At 44.3% G+C, this 19,703-nt stretch overlaps 1 protein-coding gene across 1 annotated transcript in view; it reads right to left on the bottom strand.

Annotated features, from left to right (window-relative positions):
• Positions 1-19,703, bottom strand: part of PRKCH (protein kinase C eta) — a 113,667-nt gene that overhangs the window by 84,977 nt on the left and 8,987 nt on the right. The window contains exon 2 of the mRNA XM_071426232.1: positions 1,729-1,792. Within this exon, the coding sequence (XP_071282333.1) occupies positions 1,729-1,792 (64 nt within the window). The remainder of the gene's footprint in view (positions 1-1,728; positions 1,793-19,703) is intronic.

Below are 19,703 nucleotides of genomic sequence, written 5' to 3'. Positions count from 1 at the left end.
AAATTAAGGTTTTGGTCAGAAGAACTTTTGATCAAACCCAAAAACCACCACTCCTAAAGGTAAAGTCCAAGCACCACCAGGACTGCCTGTTTTGAGTAAGCAAAACAGGACAAACAAAATAAGGCAGTCTCACATGGGCATAAAACCCCAGTCTCAATTGTTTTGTTGGGAGTTTTTTGGGTTTTGCTAATTTTTATTCTTATCCCCCCTACTTCCTCCCTCTCTTTGCCCATTTTTTTTGCCTTTTACTTTACTGGAGGTAGACAGTGGTACCTGAGACCCTGTGAATTTGGCTATTTCCATAACCAAAACAACCAGCTCAGCATAAGAAGTCATAGGGAGCAGGAAGGATGTGGCAGTGGCTGCCCTCCAGATCAGGGGAACGAGTGGGAAGCCACTTTTTGAGCTTTCAAGTCGTGAATTATTCTCAGACTTTTTTCCAAAAAACCCTTACAATTTCAAATAGCATTCAGAGCCTCCATTCTTCCAGCAAAAGAGACAAAAGCAGAATTAAATATGATATTATGAACAAGACCTCTCTGTGTATCAGAGGGAAACCCCTTCTTCATGAATACCTCCTTTACCCAATGACTGGGAAAAGTCAGTACCTGCAATCAGGCTTGCCCTGGATTAAGACTTTTTCTGGAAACTCTAAATGTGACCATACATGAGAACAACCAGCCAGGAAAAAACCCAAGAGCCACCTTTGATGTTCCTGTTCTGTAAGTCTACACATCCTCAAGAACAACAGAGGAAAGAGAAGTAAATTATTTCCAACGTTTTCCATTCCCCTCGGAAAGCAGTAGCTGTGCAAACATCTGAGTTCTGCATTTCTCATCTCTGAAACCTTGTTAGCAACATGCTCAGCCACCAGCACAGGTCTGAAACACACTCTGCATTTATGCTCATGCCCACCATGCTTTAAATGGCCAAGCATGGCACTCCTGCATGTGGATACTAACAGGGATGTAAGTCAGTAAAAGCCCTCCAGTTTCTTCTCTTTCCATCCCTGGCTCTGTCATAGGACATTAAAGCCAATTTCTAACACCCTTTTCATCCCTGCAAGAAATTCCTCCAGGCCTCCCCAGCACACCTTGGCATTCCCCTGTTCTCTGGTTACAAATACAGAGATTTCCTGGGTTGCTGCAGCACAGCTCACATCCACACTCATAACTGGTATCACAATAAACAACAGGGATATCAAAACCATTACACTATTAAATATAGTTACCAAAAAAAAAGACTGCCCAGATACTTTTTTAGGGCAGCTGTCACACTAAAAACTTGCAAGCTTCCTGTGCAAAGTGAACCCGGGAAACAGAAATGGTCATGAAGTAGATGTGAACAATTACAGACAAAACCCATCCAGATGTTTTAAACATGTTCCATTTTAAACATGCTCTGCCTTCTCCTCAGCTTGCCCTTGGAGAGGCAGCCAGGTGAAAAGCACCAGTGACAAAAACAGCCTGTCTGAAGGACAGCTTCAGGGAAATAAAGCAGAGAGCACAACCAGCGAGCTCCCCAGGTCTGAGATCAGAGCAGAGGGCACCACAGCCCCAGCTGCCACCAACAGCCCCTTCCAGATTTCCCCCATCACTCAGAAAACCTCAGACACACCCCAGCATGGGGGCACTGAAAAATCCAAATGCCTGCACTGCTCTGGAACTGATGGCAGGGACACAGAGCAGTCCAGCTCTGAAAGGAAACAAGCCAGAGCAAGTCCCTTACCTTCTGTGAAGTTTCCTGAAAGAGTTATGACAACAAACACTTTGCCTTCTGGCTCCAAATCCACCTGAAAAAAAAGGAAAGGAAATGTTAGAAGATTGGTTTCTTTGAGGCAGAAATCTGATAATATTTGAAGGTGTATATATTCTCATGCACACCTTAATTGAAAAAAAAAAAAAATAAAAATCAAGCATCTGGTGCCCAAATTGTTCAGCATTCAGGGCTCCATAAAAAATAAGGAAATTGAGTCCTACATTTTTCCTGGAAGTGCTGAACAAACTCAGCCTTGCTAGAGAAAAAATAATTTAAAAAAAATAAAATACAGTTAATAGTGTTCCAATTTGTGAGATGAATGAAGCAGGACTAACACTGAATTCTCTGAAAAGATCCATGTGCAGCTGTTTCGAGAACTACATGGATATTTCCTCTCTATTATATTTTATCTCAGTGAAATTGTTTCAGTCTCTCAAAATACCATCATTGCTGAGGCAAATGCTGATTTCTTACATAAATCACCTTTTGGCCTTAAACCATAGGAAATAGAAAATTGTTAGTGCTGTTACCTAAGGACTTCTTGTCGTTTAATCTAAATTAGATAGAGATAAAGATACAGAACATAATTTTAGGGATCAGAGATTCAATCCCAGCATCAGTCAGCCTGTCCTTGAAAGAAAGCATTTAGTTTTTGGTGAGTAGATTTTTCATTTTGAGATACATTTTTAATAAAGGTCTTGCTTTTAGTGTTGTTTTATTCTTTTCTATTTACCAGCTAAGGATTCCTGACGTTTGAGTCAGGCTGTCACACAGAAATCTCACTTAAAAAAACAAAAACAAAGAAAGAAGTAACAAAGCACACCCTGATTTCCCACAAATTTCAAGGTAAAAATTAGCAAAGAGGAGCATCACACCTCGTGGGTATGGATTACCTGTGCAGAACTTTGAAAATGGAGATTTCTGGGGGAATTACTGGATTGCTGATCCAAACCCTCGCTGCTCCTCCTGTGCAACCACAGAACGATGAGCTCAGGCTGCCTCCTGTACCCTGTGAGCCCTTTGATTCCTCTCCAGTGTGAACACCCAGCACAGCACTGAAATAAACCCCCAACATCAACCTGAGCTCCCCAGGCCAGGGCTGTGGACCACCCCTGACCCAGACATTTGCTCCTGGTTTCCAAAAAACGCTGCTGCCATGAACCTAACAGGCAATAATGTTAAAATATTGAAAAACAGAAAGGTGAACCCTGAACAGAAGCCAAACAGCCAAGCCAGAAATGGAAGCAAAGCACCTGCACAACTGTAGGTGTCTGAGCTGGGCTGACTCTGCAGGGTTAAGGAACAGAATGCTGACACAGCCCAGAGAAAACAGCCTTCTGGGGAAAGTGAGGGGGAAGCACAGCCAGCCATACATTGCCCTAGCCCACTATTTGTTGCTGAAGTAGAGAAATTGTTATTTAAGCTGCTGGGGATTTGTTAGGATGAGCAGAAGAAATATTTTCAGGAAAAAGAATGAGCAAACATCTCATTCACATGATTCCAGCTATGGTTGTAAGGTCCACACACACACTCCTATCAGTGGGACACAAAGGAGGGAAGCTACAACTGCTTGGGAAAATCCTACCAAAATGCTGATTTTATGGACACTACATTCTCCATTATGTAAAAAAACATAATAATTAAAATCAGTCTCACAGGGAAATTTTAAAGCAAATATTTAGTCTTGACTCAATATTAATTTTTGTCCTTGTTTGCACTGCATATTACACTGGTTTCAGGAAGCTGTGTTTGAACAACCCTCTGTCTCCATTAATATTGAAGACATTTCCCAAACAGATTTCAACTCCAGCAATATCATGCATCATTTTTGCCTAAATTTCAGTTCCCTGAAGGAATGTGCAGCTTTTTAAAGAGATAGTGCCTTCCAAAATATATAATAATATATAATAATATACAATCATGCAAATTGATTTATGGGATACCAAGAATTCAGGTTTTATGGAAAAAATCCTTACTTACTTAGGTTTCCAAAACCATTCTTCAGTGCTTATCATTTTCCTGCCAGTCTCCATACAGGATATATCAGATTCCTGCTTCCACAATGACAAACAGGATCCTTCCTCCCTTTTTCTGACACATGGTATCTCTGCTGGGATGTGGAATAAATCCTGCACTCCTTATTCAGTCTTGAAAGCAAAGGATTGTCAGGACTCAAGCATCTGGGATGAGGCCAGGAGATAGAACAAAAGCATCATCCACCTTCAACACAGGACACAGACAAAAACTGGCCCAAGTCCTGACACACCTTGTTCTCCACCTCTGCAAAGAGGATTCCTCTGCCCCTAGCACAGCACAGTCCTCTGCCTACAGCAGTCTCACAAAACAGAAACAAACTAATTCAGAAAGCAATAGCAGGAGATTTATGAGGGTTATAAAACAATCTCTCTCCCCTCCAGACTCCAAGATTAAAGACCGGTCAAATCCCCTACACCTACTAAGCAGCTGTGCTCATGTTGAACCACAGTCCAAGAGCACTCAGCCAAGAGGACTTGAGCTACACTCAATATCTTCTTACAGAACATCTAAGGGGGATCTAATTAAAAATTACAGCTGAAAGGCTCCAAATGAGGCTGAAGCCCCAGCCTGCCAGGAGCTGCTGAAACTTTGGCACAGCAACGCTGATGGATGCAGGACCAATGGGGAATCCTTATCCTAGACAAGGGTTTAAACCAGACAGTCGTAAGGGCTTCTCTAGTCTTAAATTGATAGCAACAGAACAACAAAAGATAACATACCATGAAATGAAATAATAACAGACCACAGGGAAAAGTGGCTTTTGGGCTTGCTGTGATCTCCTTTAAGGATGAATTTGACCAGCTAAGTAGCAGCCAACTCGGTACCTGAGATAACTCTCAGACATGTGGAATGTGCCCGAAACAGAAAATAACGCCTGACCTAAAAACCTGAAAGGAAAATGTCTGACCGCAGAGCTGAGCTGGCCTGAGAAACAGCAGCAGCTCCCCAAGAGCAGCACCTGCCTGACAGGACGTGCTTCCCACCATCATGGGGACACCAGAGCCATGGCCACACTCCAGAGTGGCCCTGTGCTGGCAGCAGCTGACACCTTTGAGCTGCTCACACTTGCTGGACCCACAGTGCTGGTGCAGCCCCACGAGCTGAGCTGGGTGTGAACAGCCAGCACCCTGCTCAGGCCCTGGGGTGACCCCAGGCAGCTCTGCAGCACAGCCCCCGGTGCTCCTGCCCCTGCTTCACACCCTCAGCATCACCTTCACACCCTCAGCACCGCTCTCAGCCTTGCAGTGCAGCCACAGTTGTAGCACACGCTGTGGGAAACTCTCCTGACACAGCAACTGCAGCCAGAGCTGAGCACGCAGAAATTGTCCAGAACCAGCTGAAACCAGAGACCCACAGAGCAGGAGTCTGGCACTCCACTGTGGCCCCAAAAGGAAGAACTCCTGATACCAGCCCTCCTTCAACCACCTTTCCAGTGACCAAAGCACTTCCAGCACCAGCACCTACTTTCACTGACAGAGAGGGCTTCTCACCGTGTTCTGTTACTTAACAAGACCTGAGCACTTGAAAAGGGAGCAGCTGCCAAAGGACTGGCCCTCCAGCCATGGAAGGGATAACCCGAGCTGGGCTGGCAGCCCAAGCCCTGACTCCATGCTGGCACAGCTCCAGGGATGCCAGTACCTCCCAGCACCAGCAAACACCCTCAGGATCCAGCCTCCCAACAGCAGCAGGGGTGGAACACAAGCACCACGCAGATGCCCAAGTTTTGCTCCTCACTTCTTCTCTGTTTTTCATTTCCCAGCACTGACACTAAAGGCAAAACCCCTACATTTTTACAGAGAAACAGGGTATTAATCAGTATTATTATTATTAAGCAGTATTAATCTTGACAGAGTTGATAAAGTCCAAAGTAGACCATGAAATCAGTTTGGGTCAAGAAAGCAGCTGATATTCATTCTTAAAGAAAACAGGAGAGGCTCAGAGAAGCTCAAGAGCCTGAAGGCAGCACAGGTGATGCTCAGGGGGAACTCCTACACCATAGCATAAGAGAAGTGATACAGGAATGTAACCATCCATATGCATTTGACACAATCATCAAAGGGTAATATGTACAAAGTTTCCTAATGCCAAAGATCTGGCATGGGATAACTTATTTTAGGGAATCACAAGCTTATGCCCGGAAGGTTTAGTATCAAAGCCAAAGGAAAGTCCTGTTGTATTGGGAGCAAAGGAGAATTATGAAATTCTATGCATGCCTGTTACTGTGACTGCTGTGAGGTGCAGTGATCTCAGAATAAATCAAACTAAACTGGTGGTGTGCAGCATCATATCACTGGCAGGCAGACCTGTAAACAATCATCACCTTACCCCCTCCTCTCCAGAACTTTCATCCTCAGCCTGGTTCCCCAGGGAAGAACCAGGGGGAAAAACACAGACTTTCTGGCTGGTTTAGAGGTAACTTGGCCAAGTTTTAGCCCACTAGGAGAGGAAAGTGTGCTTATCAGTGTAGTAAATCCTTTAGTCACCCTCAAGGAAATGAAGGCAGCATGCTGGTCCACAGCACAAGGGGTGGAAAAGATCAACTGCTGGAGCTCAGCTGTACCTGTGAGAACAGCACAGGATTTTGGCCCAGAGCTAAGCACACGCTTTAACTTCTGCTGAACTTCACAGCCCAACCAGGGAAAACAAGCACTGGAGGATTTTGGCAGGCAAGCTGGAAAGGGGCAGGTAAGGATGAGGAGTTCAGCCATGGCTTCATTACACCTCCACTGTGAGGCACAGGCCTCTGCCAGGACACTGTGCTGGGAGTTAGGAACTGCACTCCTAACCCAAACCACTCACATGGTGCCCCATGCCTGAACTTGCTGGGATCCTGCTGCTCCACGTGACTTCAAAGGGAGCTGCCAGGGACTGGTTTCCCGCAAGGAGGGGCCCCAGTGAACCATCTCACACACCTTCCCCAGGAAAGGGCTGTGCTGACATCCTTCCCAACAACAGGCCAGGTGTTATTGACTCCCCTTCTCTGCATTACAAAAAAAGAAATCAGTACAGGAGCAGAGCAGATGCAGGGAGACCAAAACAAGGCTCCATAATCACATGCCTTCACTCATATAATAAAAACTGGCCGTGCATGATTCATCAATGGAAGAGGTTTGGAAAACAAATTCAGAAGGAGGGTAATCTCTCAGGCAACATATCAACACCCAGCTGAAGCATCCACTGAACTTGAAGAGCAGGTAGAGTGAGTTGGCCTCTGAGAGAGCCCAGCCTGCCCCAGGAAAGGATGGGAAGAGGCAGATCCAAAGGGTGCCTGCCTGCAAGTTGCTCACTCTCCAAAATCAAGATGAGGTAGATAAGGTGGGCCTCCAGGATGAAAAGACATCTTCAACACTGCACCTGGCAAGAGCACTACATCTCACAAACACAAGTTTGTAAGATTTTTTTTCTCCCCCTCCCATCCCCTCAACAGATAATCCAGTCTGAGAAGTCCGATCTGAAGCACATCAGAATCAGTGGGAATCTTTTTATTGTGTTTGGATCAGACACAGGAGATGACTGTGTTTACCCTGGAGCCTAGAACATCCCTTCTGCCATTGCTGCCCTGTCCTTCCTTCCCCACAGGCACAATCCATTCCCATCCTAGAAGTACAGCCTTTTTCTGAGGCATGTCAATGCTGACATGGCTTCAAAAACAGAACAGGCCAGACACTTGGAGTGAGTAAAGCAAATATAAAAGCTACCTAGGGACTTCATTAGCTTAATTAAACAAGTAGCTATATCTTTTGACTTCCTACATAATTTTTAATTTTAATTAACAGAACTGCATATGTAATCAGTCATTTGTAGAGGCAATTCCCAAGGCTCAGTCGAAAGAGCTGAAAATTTGGGTTAGGCTAGAGCTGGTTTTTCACATGCCTCTAGTTATTTCTTGTCATCTTTCTTGTTTTAAGCTCTTACCAGATCATGCTTATGGAATGTCAGATCTTTCTGTATTTTAATAAGGCAGCACCTCCTTGGACAGGTCAAATGGCAATTTTCTCAGCCAAATACACAGTGTCTGGATTAATCAGTCCCTCTTATACTTTTTGAGGCTGACAGACACCTGCCTATCAAGTCAGACACCTTCGAAAATCCTCAGGGCTGTCTAGTACAAAGGGGATTTTGCATTTCCAGACCGACACATTAAAGTGCTTTTCCTACAAATGCACAGCATGCACTTTTTTAAGATTCAAATTAGGGTGCCTAAAAAAAAATAAAAAAGCAAACACACACAACAGGGTACCAAGTACCTTCTTACTGCTGCAAAGGCTGGCAGGTGCTCAGGGCAGCAATTCCCACCACAGGTGCTGGGGCAGACCTGGACAGCACTGGGAAAAGCTGCCAGTCCCACCTGCAGCCAGCAGGTCCGGGTACCCCCAGTGTTAAAGCCCTCAGAGCTCACCTGAACAAAGTTTCATACTCTGCAGCTGAACTCACACATGGGTGGAAAGTCAGTCTCTCTCAAAACTCCCACAACCAGTTATTCCAGCTATTACTGTAATATTGTCATTCTAAGTTTTTGTTTCAGGACAGCTGCTTAAAATATTACTTTTGTTTTCGTTCGAGCTGCCTAATTATAAGCTGTGCACCAGCCATGAACAAGTATGCATAACTAATGACTCTTAGCCAATCCTGGACTCTTTAATCAATTTTAGTCTGGTTTCATCCAAGAGATCACCCACCTCTACAGGAGATTTGCTGAGGTGGGAACAAGATTTATTTATCCCATGAAAATTCCTGCCAAGAAAACCTGCTTGAAGAGCTACAAATATAATACAGATAAAAAAAGGAGGTTTCAAATCTTAAAAAAAAACCAGAACAACTTTTGAAAGCAGGAGCTAGAGCCTGCTCCTATGGTGTTACAGCAATTTATATTGCTTTTGAGAAATACCTCTAAAGCAATGAATGATTTACAAGTAATGGTTGCAGGAAGATGCTCTTTAGCATATTTGAAAAAAAAAATTAATAAGTTATAAAGTTATAAAGAGAGAAACAGACTCAACTGGTTCAGGGACTATTATGTTTTTGTTCTCCTTATATTTTCAAAGAAAAACAACAACAACAACTCTCCAGAGGGATTTTTTACTTTTTTCCCCAAGTTATGTGCCAGGGGGAGAGGATCCAATTGCCTGTTTATAAACCCCATGGTACTGAAGTTTTTTGAAGACAAGACACTGATCCCAACAGCACCAGCACTGAGTAAAAACCCACTCCTTTAGAAATTTAAGTGAAATTCAAAACAAAATGGGGGGGGGACGTGGGAGAATCTAATAATGTCATGCACACACTGGAGTCTGCAACAGGGGAGAGCTTTCATCCACAACCTCCTACAAGTGTGGGGCTAGAACTGGCTAGGCTGGTCAATGGGCTGAGCAGAACACATGAAGGATGAGCAGACCCTGCTAGTGAGGGTCCCTTTCCTGAGGGCACAGAAATGCCAAGCGTGGGATGACGCTGTGAGCTGCCACGAACAGCAAAGCTGCTGGAACCCCCCAGTGACTGCACATGGTGGCCAGGGGAGATGCCAGGCAGAGGGAAAAGGCTGCTCTGAGCCTCCCTGAGCAGAGAGAAGGGGCAGGAACCCCCCAGCTGCCTCCCACAGCCCGTGTGAAACCAGAATTGTGTGGGCAGGACGGATGCTGCCTTTCCCTACCACAAGCACATACAAGCACAGCTTTAGCTCTGCTGAGCACAATTAAACCTTAATTATTCACCATGCATCTTTGTAACACCATGCCAAATACCATCATGTCCAGTCCATCACTGTATTTTCCTTCCAACTCCTCTTGTCTTCCTCCTACAGCTAGTTGTTTTGCTTTTTGAAGGGATGGGAAGGAAAATCATAGATTACTTTAATTTCCCAAAGGCAAATGCTGACATCAATGCAGGACCACTAAATTAAAGGATGGCAAATGCAGGGCTTCATTTTCAGCTGTCTGAACACTTGATTACAGCAAATCCACCCATGCTGACATTCAGTAGCTGCTATCAGGCTATCAGCTTTGCATATGCAAGGTATGGAAATCTGCCTGCAGACACCTGTGTGTGCAACTGCAGGTAAAAGAGGCTGACAGTGGGACAGGGTCTCTGCTCTTGAGGGGACTTCAAAGCATTGACCAACACCCAAACAACAAAAATCTTCTATTTCCGTTCAATTATCAGTGACAACATATCAATAAACCTCAACAACCAGTGATTACCAGCAAAACAAAAATCTTTCCATAGCTGTGGAGCTGGAGTTGCAAAGGGATGATCCTGACAGCTCACGTTTTAGGTCTATCACTGAGCACACAATAGAGGAATTGCTCTTCTCTATCTCCAAGATCTGGAGATTATCAGCAAGAGTATTTTCTGTCTCCTACACAAACCCAACATAACTTGGCAGAACACACAGGAAATTGTGCCACTTTTTCTGTTTACAGTTATAAAGAAATAAATTCATTGACTGGTGCCAAGTAGGCAAGTTGGTGGCACTTCCCACATGGAAACATTCCAAGGGCCACCACAATGAGATGCTGAGCAGAGCTTCATCAAAGTAAAGCAGTGACACAGATGTGCTTAGAACTGAGGCAATGCCCCCCAGGAAGGAAAGAGCAGTGAAAAAGCAAGCCCAGTGCACACCAGAGACCTGGGTTTGCCCCAGAGAGGAACAGAACAGCCACCAGGCAGAAATACAGAAGGAGAAACAAAAAGACTGGGCAGAGAAGCAACAACAGTTCTCTCAATCTTGAGAAGTCATCCAAGGCACAGCATTCACCTTCAGCTTTAATTAACCTCCCTAACAAATCTAGGCAGACTTTATGAATCATTTATGACTTTACATTAAGCAGCACAGTCTGCACATGGTCTGAGGTTCTGTGCCTCGTTGGTTGCCCAGGGACCATCACTGCACAGCTACAGCAGGACGGAATTTAGGGGTGACTTAGGGGCAATCCACTGGTTGTACTGATGTACAGCATACAGGGCAGAGCCCCCAATACCCTGTTCATGGATCCAACCCAAGCAGCAGGAACCCCTAAACCAGCTGCATCTCTATGCAGAGATCCCCTCTGCAGCTGGCTCCCCAGAATTTTGCTCACTCACCCATTTGTGTTGTTCTCCACTATTCAGTGCTGGGAAATATTTTCTTGTTATTCATAGGCTTTATTGCATAATCCTAAACTTCTGAGAAATTATTCTCATTTGAGTCTCCATTAGGTGTGTCACTATTTTTAAAATAGCTTCCTACTACATGTAATTCATTTGGTGTACTGCTGCTTTTCCATTTTTGTCCAATAGCTCTTTCTTTTTTCTAAAACCAGGCCACAGCAGATGAGATCATGAACCATTAAAATCCATTAGTCCTCAAGATAATCCATCAAATTTCTCAACACCTCAGGTAAAAAGGGGAAAGGTCACAACTTTCTCCTACTCCAAACATTTCAGTCAGATACTGAAGAGCCAAATACCATCCTTTTAACAACAGTTAAAAGTTAAGTCCTGGTGCTGCAGCAAAAGGCAGTCTGATGGAAAAGTTCAGTCATTTATGATGCTTGATCACTAATAATGAGCACTGTAAGCTACAAAAGAAGGATTCTGGAGTGAGATGTGCTCAGCATCTCGATGCCAGGAAGATGGGATTCCACAACACAGAGGTACAGACACAAACCAACAGCTCTGCAGAGGGCCTGATTTACAGGCACCTTCCTTCTTCTCCCCTCCCTTCAACACCAAGTGTTGAAAAGACCTTTATTGATCTTTACTGCACTGGGGACAGCTGGACCCCTAAAAAGTGGATGTAGAAGTTTCAGGAAGGCCCTCAGTGCTGGCTGTCACCCAGGCTGCCATGCTGGTGTCACATTCCTACAGTGCTGGAAGCCAACACTGACAGAGGGAAGGAGCTGCACAGGAGATTGTGCACTCCAAACACATCACCCACATCCAACCCTTCCCACACATCTCCACCTTTCCAAACAAAGACAGCAAAGCCCCTCTGGGTGCCAAGCAAATCTTACACCATCAGTTTCACAGAAAAGGAAAGCAATGTATGGGGATGGCAGGAGCAGAGGTAGAAACAGGGATTTGGGTCTTCAAAAAACAGACCTAGCTCACTGCACAGCAGTCACACTGCTTGGAAAGTGCAAGGGAAACTCAGCAAAACCCACATAAACAACGTGTACCTGGACTCCACAGAAGTCCAGGCATCAAGAAGAGTCAATTGCTCCAAAGCACCAGAACCCTCAGTCTTTTCAATGACTTTAAAGCCTTGAGCCAAGCGATTGAGGGGCACACACCACCCCTGCCAGCATCACAATGAATTAATTTCTGTGCAGGATCAAGTTGTCAGGAATATTTCTGGCAAATCCTAAGATTTCAAATGGCATGTCTCAAGGGCATGGCAGTCTTTAGAAGTACAGTTCCCAACACAGCTCATATTCTCACTTACAGTGCTAATCCCATTACCCATCCTTAGTGAGGATACAAAAAGGAGAGATTAAATCCAGCAACTTTACACCTTGGCATGGGCTGGAACACCATGGGAAAGCCTAAGCACCTCAGCTCTGATAATTCTTCCCAGATCTGGAATTGATCACAGTGACTTCCTTCTTCCTCCTCTCACTTCCTCACCTGGCAGTTTCTTAGCACTGAAATTATAAAGCACTAACATTTATACCCAGCCAGTATTAATCTACCATGTCCCCTCTCCATGTTGCAAGATGATCTGCCCAATGATTTGAGACAGGGAAGAAAAGCAAACTATCAAATATGAGTGGCATGTCACAGGAGAGAACCTGCTTGGGACACAGGGAAAGATGAAAAGAAAGGTTTAAAAGTACTTGAGCCCACATACTCCCTCTCCCATTCCCTGACAGCCACTTAATGGGATTGCCCCATATCCCTGGTACACACATCCCAGAACATCATGTAAAAGCACCAGCAGTTTCTGGCTGCACAGCCAATTAGATACTTCCAAAGGTACAAAAAAAAAAAAAAAAGGAGTGCCAAGGCATGCACTCCCCCAGCATTCCTGAAGGTATGATGCTTGCTCCTGGTGTCCAGATGTTACTGCTCATGTCTCTGCTCCAATCCCATGAGGTCCAGTGCTGGGAGCCACAATCAAGTCTTCAGGCAGCAAAAAGAATGTAGGTTGCAGCTGACAACACCCAGAAAGGATACACCACTGCCAACATTTGCTTTGCCAAGTTAGATCATATCCTATTTGTACAGTGGGTTTTGTTTATGTGTTTGGTTTTCTGTTTAGGCTTTTTTTTTTTTTTTTTGTGGGGATGATGGAAGAGTACAATCAAAATATTTCTGTGAATTGCTGTGAAACAGCAGTTAGAAAAAAAGGGTGCAGAAGTGAGGTTTTTCATGAGGACAGTGGGTTGGACATCAGTACCAAAAATAATATGGAAAAAAAAAATTGTCCTGAAATCCTGAGGCCAAGCATTACAATAAGAGACAGACTGTCCAAGACCAAGCAATTTTTATTCCTATCAAGTCTGTGATTACAGTTTTCCTCATCTACCTCATGAGAGAGATGATCTCACTACCCACTTGTGACCATAAAGTCAGAGCTGTGACTCCAGCAATGAGGCTGAGGCAGGAAGGAGCTGCACAGCACTGGCTGGTGCTAGCCACCGGATGGTGACGAGGTGCAGTGTCAATGGAATGTGCTGCTCAGCTGACCCTGCTGCCTCCCTCTGAAGGACAGCAGGCTCTCCAGGCTTTTGTGAACAACTGGAAGCTGACAGGCAGCTTGTTGGGACCTACCAGCAGCACGCTGTCACGTATTTCCCCTTTTTTAGTATTTCTTTTTCTCTTTCCAAAGTGTGGTTTCGAGATGAGGAACCAACGTGACCAAGATTTACCATGGATTAAATAAACCAGAGGGTTGAGGCACCCAGAAAGGGTATGTAGAGGAAAAGGTCAGAACATGGTTGGAGTGGTTTTGCTGACAGGTCAATCGAGAACATAACTTAGGTGCTGACCACATTTCCCATTCAAAACTCAGCATGACCCACAAACCTGCAGATAAACCCTCTGCTCTGCAAACAAAGCTTTGCTGAGGATTGCCACAAGCCCCAGCACATGGCAATCCTGGGTAAGCCAAGAGCAGGACAGCCTCACTTACAAAGCCAGTCATATTTAGGACAGCTGTTGCCATGTTCCCTCCTTGACAATGTTTTAATGTTTTATTTCTTTGTGAATGGAAGGCCTGGCATTTTACATGTGCCAGAGTGTTGCATGTGTTTTATATACAAACACATATGCTTTTAACTCCAGCACACTAATGTGTTTAAAGTAGAAATTCCCTCCTGGAAAAAAGCACATCCCCACCTGGGTGGCACTGCTAATGTGGACCTCATGCTCCTCTTCCTGCAGACAAACAGCCCTGGCTGTATGTGGGGACATGTTCCTGTAATTCCCAAAGCAAGATTTTATTCACTCTGGGAAAAGTCACATCAGTTTTAGTCTTCTACCTTAATTCTCACCAGCTGAGGACAGAAATCCCTTGGACAGCATTTATGTCCTCTGAAAATAAAGTAAATTCACTTCCTTCTTTAAGATTTACCAAGCCCTGTAATACAAAGCCAAGAAGCCACTCAGTTCCTGTCCTCTCAGCAACCACCTTGGAGGGAAGTAAATTAAGAGATCCAGTCCCTTTTAATGACTGACATTCCCTTCACATTCAGTGAAGGGAAACATTACAAACACACATCCCTAAGAAAGATAAAAAAACACCTAACACTGTTCAACTCCTGATACACTTTACATTGACAGAGCTGAGATAAGATTACAGTAGCAAGGGGTTTGATGGAACCATTAAAAAAAAAAAAAATCATAAAACAGTTTTGTTTGGAATGGACCCCAAAGATCATCCAGTTCCAACCCCTTGCCATGGGCAGGGACACCTTCCACTAGACCTGGCTTCTCCAAGCCCTGTCCAGCCTGGCATTGAACCATTGATATTGGAGTTGCTGACTAGATCTTGGCCGCACCACGAATTTCAACTTTTTGTGATTCTAAAAAAACTCCTCTTGCAGCCCAGCAGAGTTTGAAAGGCTTCTGGGGCATTACCACACAGAGCAACATGAAACAGGGGGGTGGTTTCAGATACTGAGATAGAAAGTCTGAACAAGTACTGACCCACTGGAAAATTCACAGCGAGAGATGGAAAGATCTGGTACTCTTCAAACACCTACATGCTCTGGCTGTGGCTTTGAAGCAAGCCACAACACTGTCTATTGTAAAGAGCACTGTTCCTGTGGAAACACTTGCTTAATATTGTCAGAGATGGAGGAAGAAGAAATGCTATAGGTGTACAGAATTTTGCAATTACCCATTTACTGGCTAAAATATACATATATATTCAAAAGAGAAAAAATTCCTTATTGTTAACAGCAAAAAAAAACATTATCAGGCACTGAAACAGCATATTTTTGTGCAACTGGAGTAATTAAAAAAAACAAACCAAAACCAGCAAACCCAAATTCCACAGAATGGTTTGGAATGGACTTAAAGATCATCTCATTCCTACCCCACTGCCACAGGCAGGGATACTTTACCTAGACCAGGTTGCTTCAAGCCCCATCCAACCTGGCCTTGAATTCACACTTCCAGAGATGAGAGATCTGCAAATTTTTCTGCAAATGAAATTTCCCCCGACCAGAACTATTAATATAAAAAGATAGTTTAGTCAACCTAGAAATGAACCACAAAACTTATACTGAGAAAATGCTGATGAGCTTTTCTGAGGTCACAAAATTTTTTCAGAGCAAACTTTCAGAAGCCAAACACAGGGACACCAAGGGCTACTTAAAACCTGCAAGCTCAGTTACTCTTTTCTCACCTAATGTTCGTGTCCAAAACAGGAACAGGAGCTTCAAAAATGTTGCTAAAATAAGAAGTGCATTGCTTAAAAACAATGAGTATGGCATATGCATTGCTGAGGCAATATCTTTGCACTAAGCTTATTTATATATATAGAACATCAGTGACCTCGTATTAATCACAGACACAGCTTTCTCCATGACAAAGGGAAATGACAAACTTGCAAGGACACACCAGAAACCTTCTGAGATCACATCCACATAAGCCAAAACATGTGACAACTTGAATGATCTTTTGCTCCTCAGAAGAAATCCACTCAGATCCTGCAATATTATTCTTGACTAAATCAGAATTATGCAATTCTAAAATGAATCAAGTGAAGATTTTAGATACAGCTTCAATTCTCTGTTTTAAGCTCCTTCTCAGAATTTCTAAAGCCTTCAATTCTAAGAATTTTAACCAAGATAGTGCTAACCAGAAAGAACATAACCAGCCAAAAGGGTTTCTCCTTGCTAGACACAGCGCCAAGCAAGAACTAAAATGAAGGTGCATCGTGTCCTGTCTGTGCCACAGCACACAGGCAGCTCCACACCACAGCACCAACACCCTGCTCTCCTGCAGATGGGCAGCCACAGGCAGCAACTCTCACCCAAGACAGAGAGGAGAGCAGCCACAGCTCCCAACACCCATCCAGAGGAGCACAGGTAACCTCAGAACAGGGCTTGGTACCGTGGTCATCAGAAACTGCTGGGGAAGCACAGGGTTGATGATAGTTCAAGCTGAAGGAGGGTAAATATTAGAGATTAGGAAGAAATTCTTCCCCCTATGAGGGTGTGAGGCACTGGCACAATTTGCTCAGAGAAGCTGTGGCTGGCCCATTTTCGGAAGTGCTCCAGACCAGGCTGGACGTGGCTTGGAGCAACCTGGTCTGGTGGAAGGTGTCCCTGCCATGGTCCCTTACAACCCAAACCATTCTGTGATTCTGTGAACTGATAAATCACTAACCAAGGCTTTTGGTAGATACAAAATACAGGGAAAAGCCATGCTGGCATCAAGCTTTGACCAAAAGTAGATTAAGGGCCCCAGCTGCCCCAAAATTCTGCTCCCGCCTCTTCTTCCGGCCGCCACCGCTCCTGTGCAGAGGCAGCACAAGGGACGGGCGCTTTTGCACGACTCCAAAACCACAGCCAACAGCCCCCCACACTGACTGGCCTGGCGCCTGACTGATGGTTTCTTTAGCAAGCTCAGCTGTGAAATGGGGTAGGAGAGAAGCAGAGACTCAAGCAGGAAGCTCTCCACCACTCCTGCTGCACAGTGACTGCCCATGGAGCAGAGGAGAGCAAAAACCCGCTGGGTGCCCTCCTGGATCTGCCCTGGACAAACTGCCAGAGCCCACAGGTCACAGGGCTGCTGAAAAAGTGCTCCATCACATTTAAACACAAAACTCATTCCTACACTGGAGGACTTCCTAAGTATTATATTAGCCCAGATGGAAAGGGTCATACTAGCACATGAACATGTTTTGTCTCCAAGGGGCTCAAAAACACTCTGGAGGATGTGCAGCATAGCCTGGATTTTTGATGCCTTATTCCTGATCCTCCAGAATCCAGGGGTCTGCCCTTCAGTTCAACACTGTCACTCCCAGAGGATGACAAGCCCTAAGGATGTGGACACAGCGAGTCCTGGCCTGCAGAGACAGCTCCTTAAGAGTGAATATGGGGAGGGATTTCACTGTGCTTTAGGTAGAGCTGGAGAAATCGGCCTCAACCTAAAGTGCAAACGTGCCAAAGAAACTTTTATCTATTCCTTTACCATTTACTTTGCCTACATCATACCCTTTTTGTCCCTCAAAGGGAAAGAATAAAGCCTCACTGTCTGGGTTCATGAGAACAGCTCTGGACTTCACTCCTTTCTTGGACATGAATTTTGAAGATCTAGGTTTTGATAAACCTTTCAGCAAGAGGAAAGCAGAACATGTTCCTTTCTAGAATGAAGGAAACGGGGTGAAAACATCATCCCTGTTGGCAAGACAGGCTAGATGATACTCAAGCTAATTGTCTGAAAGCGTGGTCAAAATGAGTTACTATCATTAGGTATTGATAGGATTATTGTAACAGGGGCAGTTTTTGATAGGAAGATGACTTATCTTTTCCACCCAGTTCTGCTCCACTCTAAGCTGAGAACAGCTTAGTTTCTTGCAGAGTAGCTACTAAATAACCATAGTTACATCCCATCACATTAAAGAAGGCTAAATAAACCAGCATTTCTTCTTGGCTGCCACATCAGGAGTCCCTTGCAGAAACAAGGGACAAACTTCTATAAAAGAAAACTGGTTGCAGGGTCATTTTCAACCATCTCCAGTAAATTGCCCTCCCATACAAACCAGTCTGGTGAGCAGTTCCTGGGAAGTACCTAAAGCTGGACTTTTCACAGAGTAAACAGGTAATGAAGTGATAAGCATAGGCCTCCAAGTAGAAAACTGATTATCAGCAGCAATACTCCCACCAAGCCCTATTAGGAGATGGAAGCTCATCCTACACAAAGCTCTGTAGCTTTTGCATTAGCAGTGTGTTCCAATGAGCAGCTTTAACAAGAAATCCCACCATGGATTTGGACTGCGCAGGAACATTTCCTCACATGGTTATATCTTCCTCCAGGCTCCTGAGCAAACTGCCTCAGAGAATAAATTTTCATTGAATACATTAATGTGAGATGCCTCAGTCTGTGAATGACCTAGATAATAAACTCATTGATGGAAGCCAGTTCCTTCCCCTTCCTCAGAGCACTATGGGCACTCACTGTGCCCAATAAATAATGTACAACCCAGCCATCATTATCAACTCTTGTTGCATGCAAGAAGGGGGAAGGAAACATGTCCAGGTTTTCTCCCAGTCAGCCAGTGCAAAGCTGGCAGTGTAATTCCATCGAAGCCATGGGGAATCTGCTGAAGTGAACCTCACAAACAACAGCAGAAGCAAACACCAGGCTCCTGTTCTGCTGGAATCTCACAGAAGACACAGGCAAAGTTTTAAAAAACAAGTGAGAAAGGAAGGAGGCAACTTTCACATTAATGTTATTAAAAACTGATGCCAGAAAGAAGTGAGGTATGGAGAGCTTCATGTATGTGGCACTTTATATGTGAGGGAAGGATAACATGTAAAGCATGTAGAATTTAAAAGAATTGAAGGATATGAGATGGAAGAAAACATGCAGTAAATCAATCCCAAATTTCACTACTTGGAACTCTATTTCTCCTCTGCTCTTCAGCCCTGGAGAAAAGGCCAAGAAGCTATATGTCCTTGGTTACCAAGAAAGCAAATGCAGGACAAAGCAGGAATTCAAACAGGACAAGCTAGTCTTGCATTAGTCATTCCTGATTTAAACAACCTTTGTTATTCTGAAGGAGCAAAGCCCAGAACTGAATACATTTAGCATGGCATGAGCACACTGACCAGTCTAGGTGGAGAGAATCCCTCTAGGAACTAAGTCACACATTGTGACGAGCCAGTTCCAATGCTATCAGAGACAGCATTGATTTGCAACTATTTTGTCAGATAAAAGCACTTTGGAGCACAGACATCCCATGCTGACTTTTACTGTCATAGTTAAACTGTCATCCTATTTCCCATCCTGACTGTGGACCCAGCCAGTTCCAGAGAGCTGCCACAACCCTAAATGATCCCTCTGACTGTGCACTTCTCCTTCTGACTCACACCCACAGCACCCAGCACCACTGGTCCTGCTTGAACCCACGACAGCATCTATAAGGCTGTGAAGGATGGCAAGCATTTTTCTATCCAAAAATGACAAAAGGATTCCCAAACTAAGGTTTAGGTTCCCTAAACCACTGCTATCATAGAAGGTTTAAGATACTAAATTTAGCAAGTGGAGATGTACATGAAGAATTTAATTCCCAAGGGATGTCTTGCTTACACGACAGAGTAAAATTAAATGTACTCATGAAAAAACATGCAAAAGACCGTGCTATGCTAAAATGCAGACTGATGGCAAGGAATTAAAAAAAAAGAAACAAGCAAAGGCAAAACAAAAACCACAGAGCAGACCAGAGTGTGAGAGAGAGCTAGAAAACAGAGGTG

Source organism: Agelaius tricolor, unplaced genomic scaffold (genome assembly GCF_023055355.1).
Source record: "Agelaius tricolor isolate 1412-34295 unplaced genomic scaffold, bAgeTri1.0.p SCAF_5, whole genome shotgun sequence".
Classification (NCBI taxonomy): domain Eukaryota; kingdom Metazoa; phylum Chordata; class Aves; order Passeriformes; family Icteridae; genus Agelaius; species Agelaius tricolor.
The sequence above is the reverse complement of the archived record's forward strand: the minus strand, read 5'-3'. Positions and strand labels throughout refer to the sequence as shown.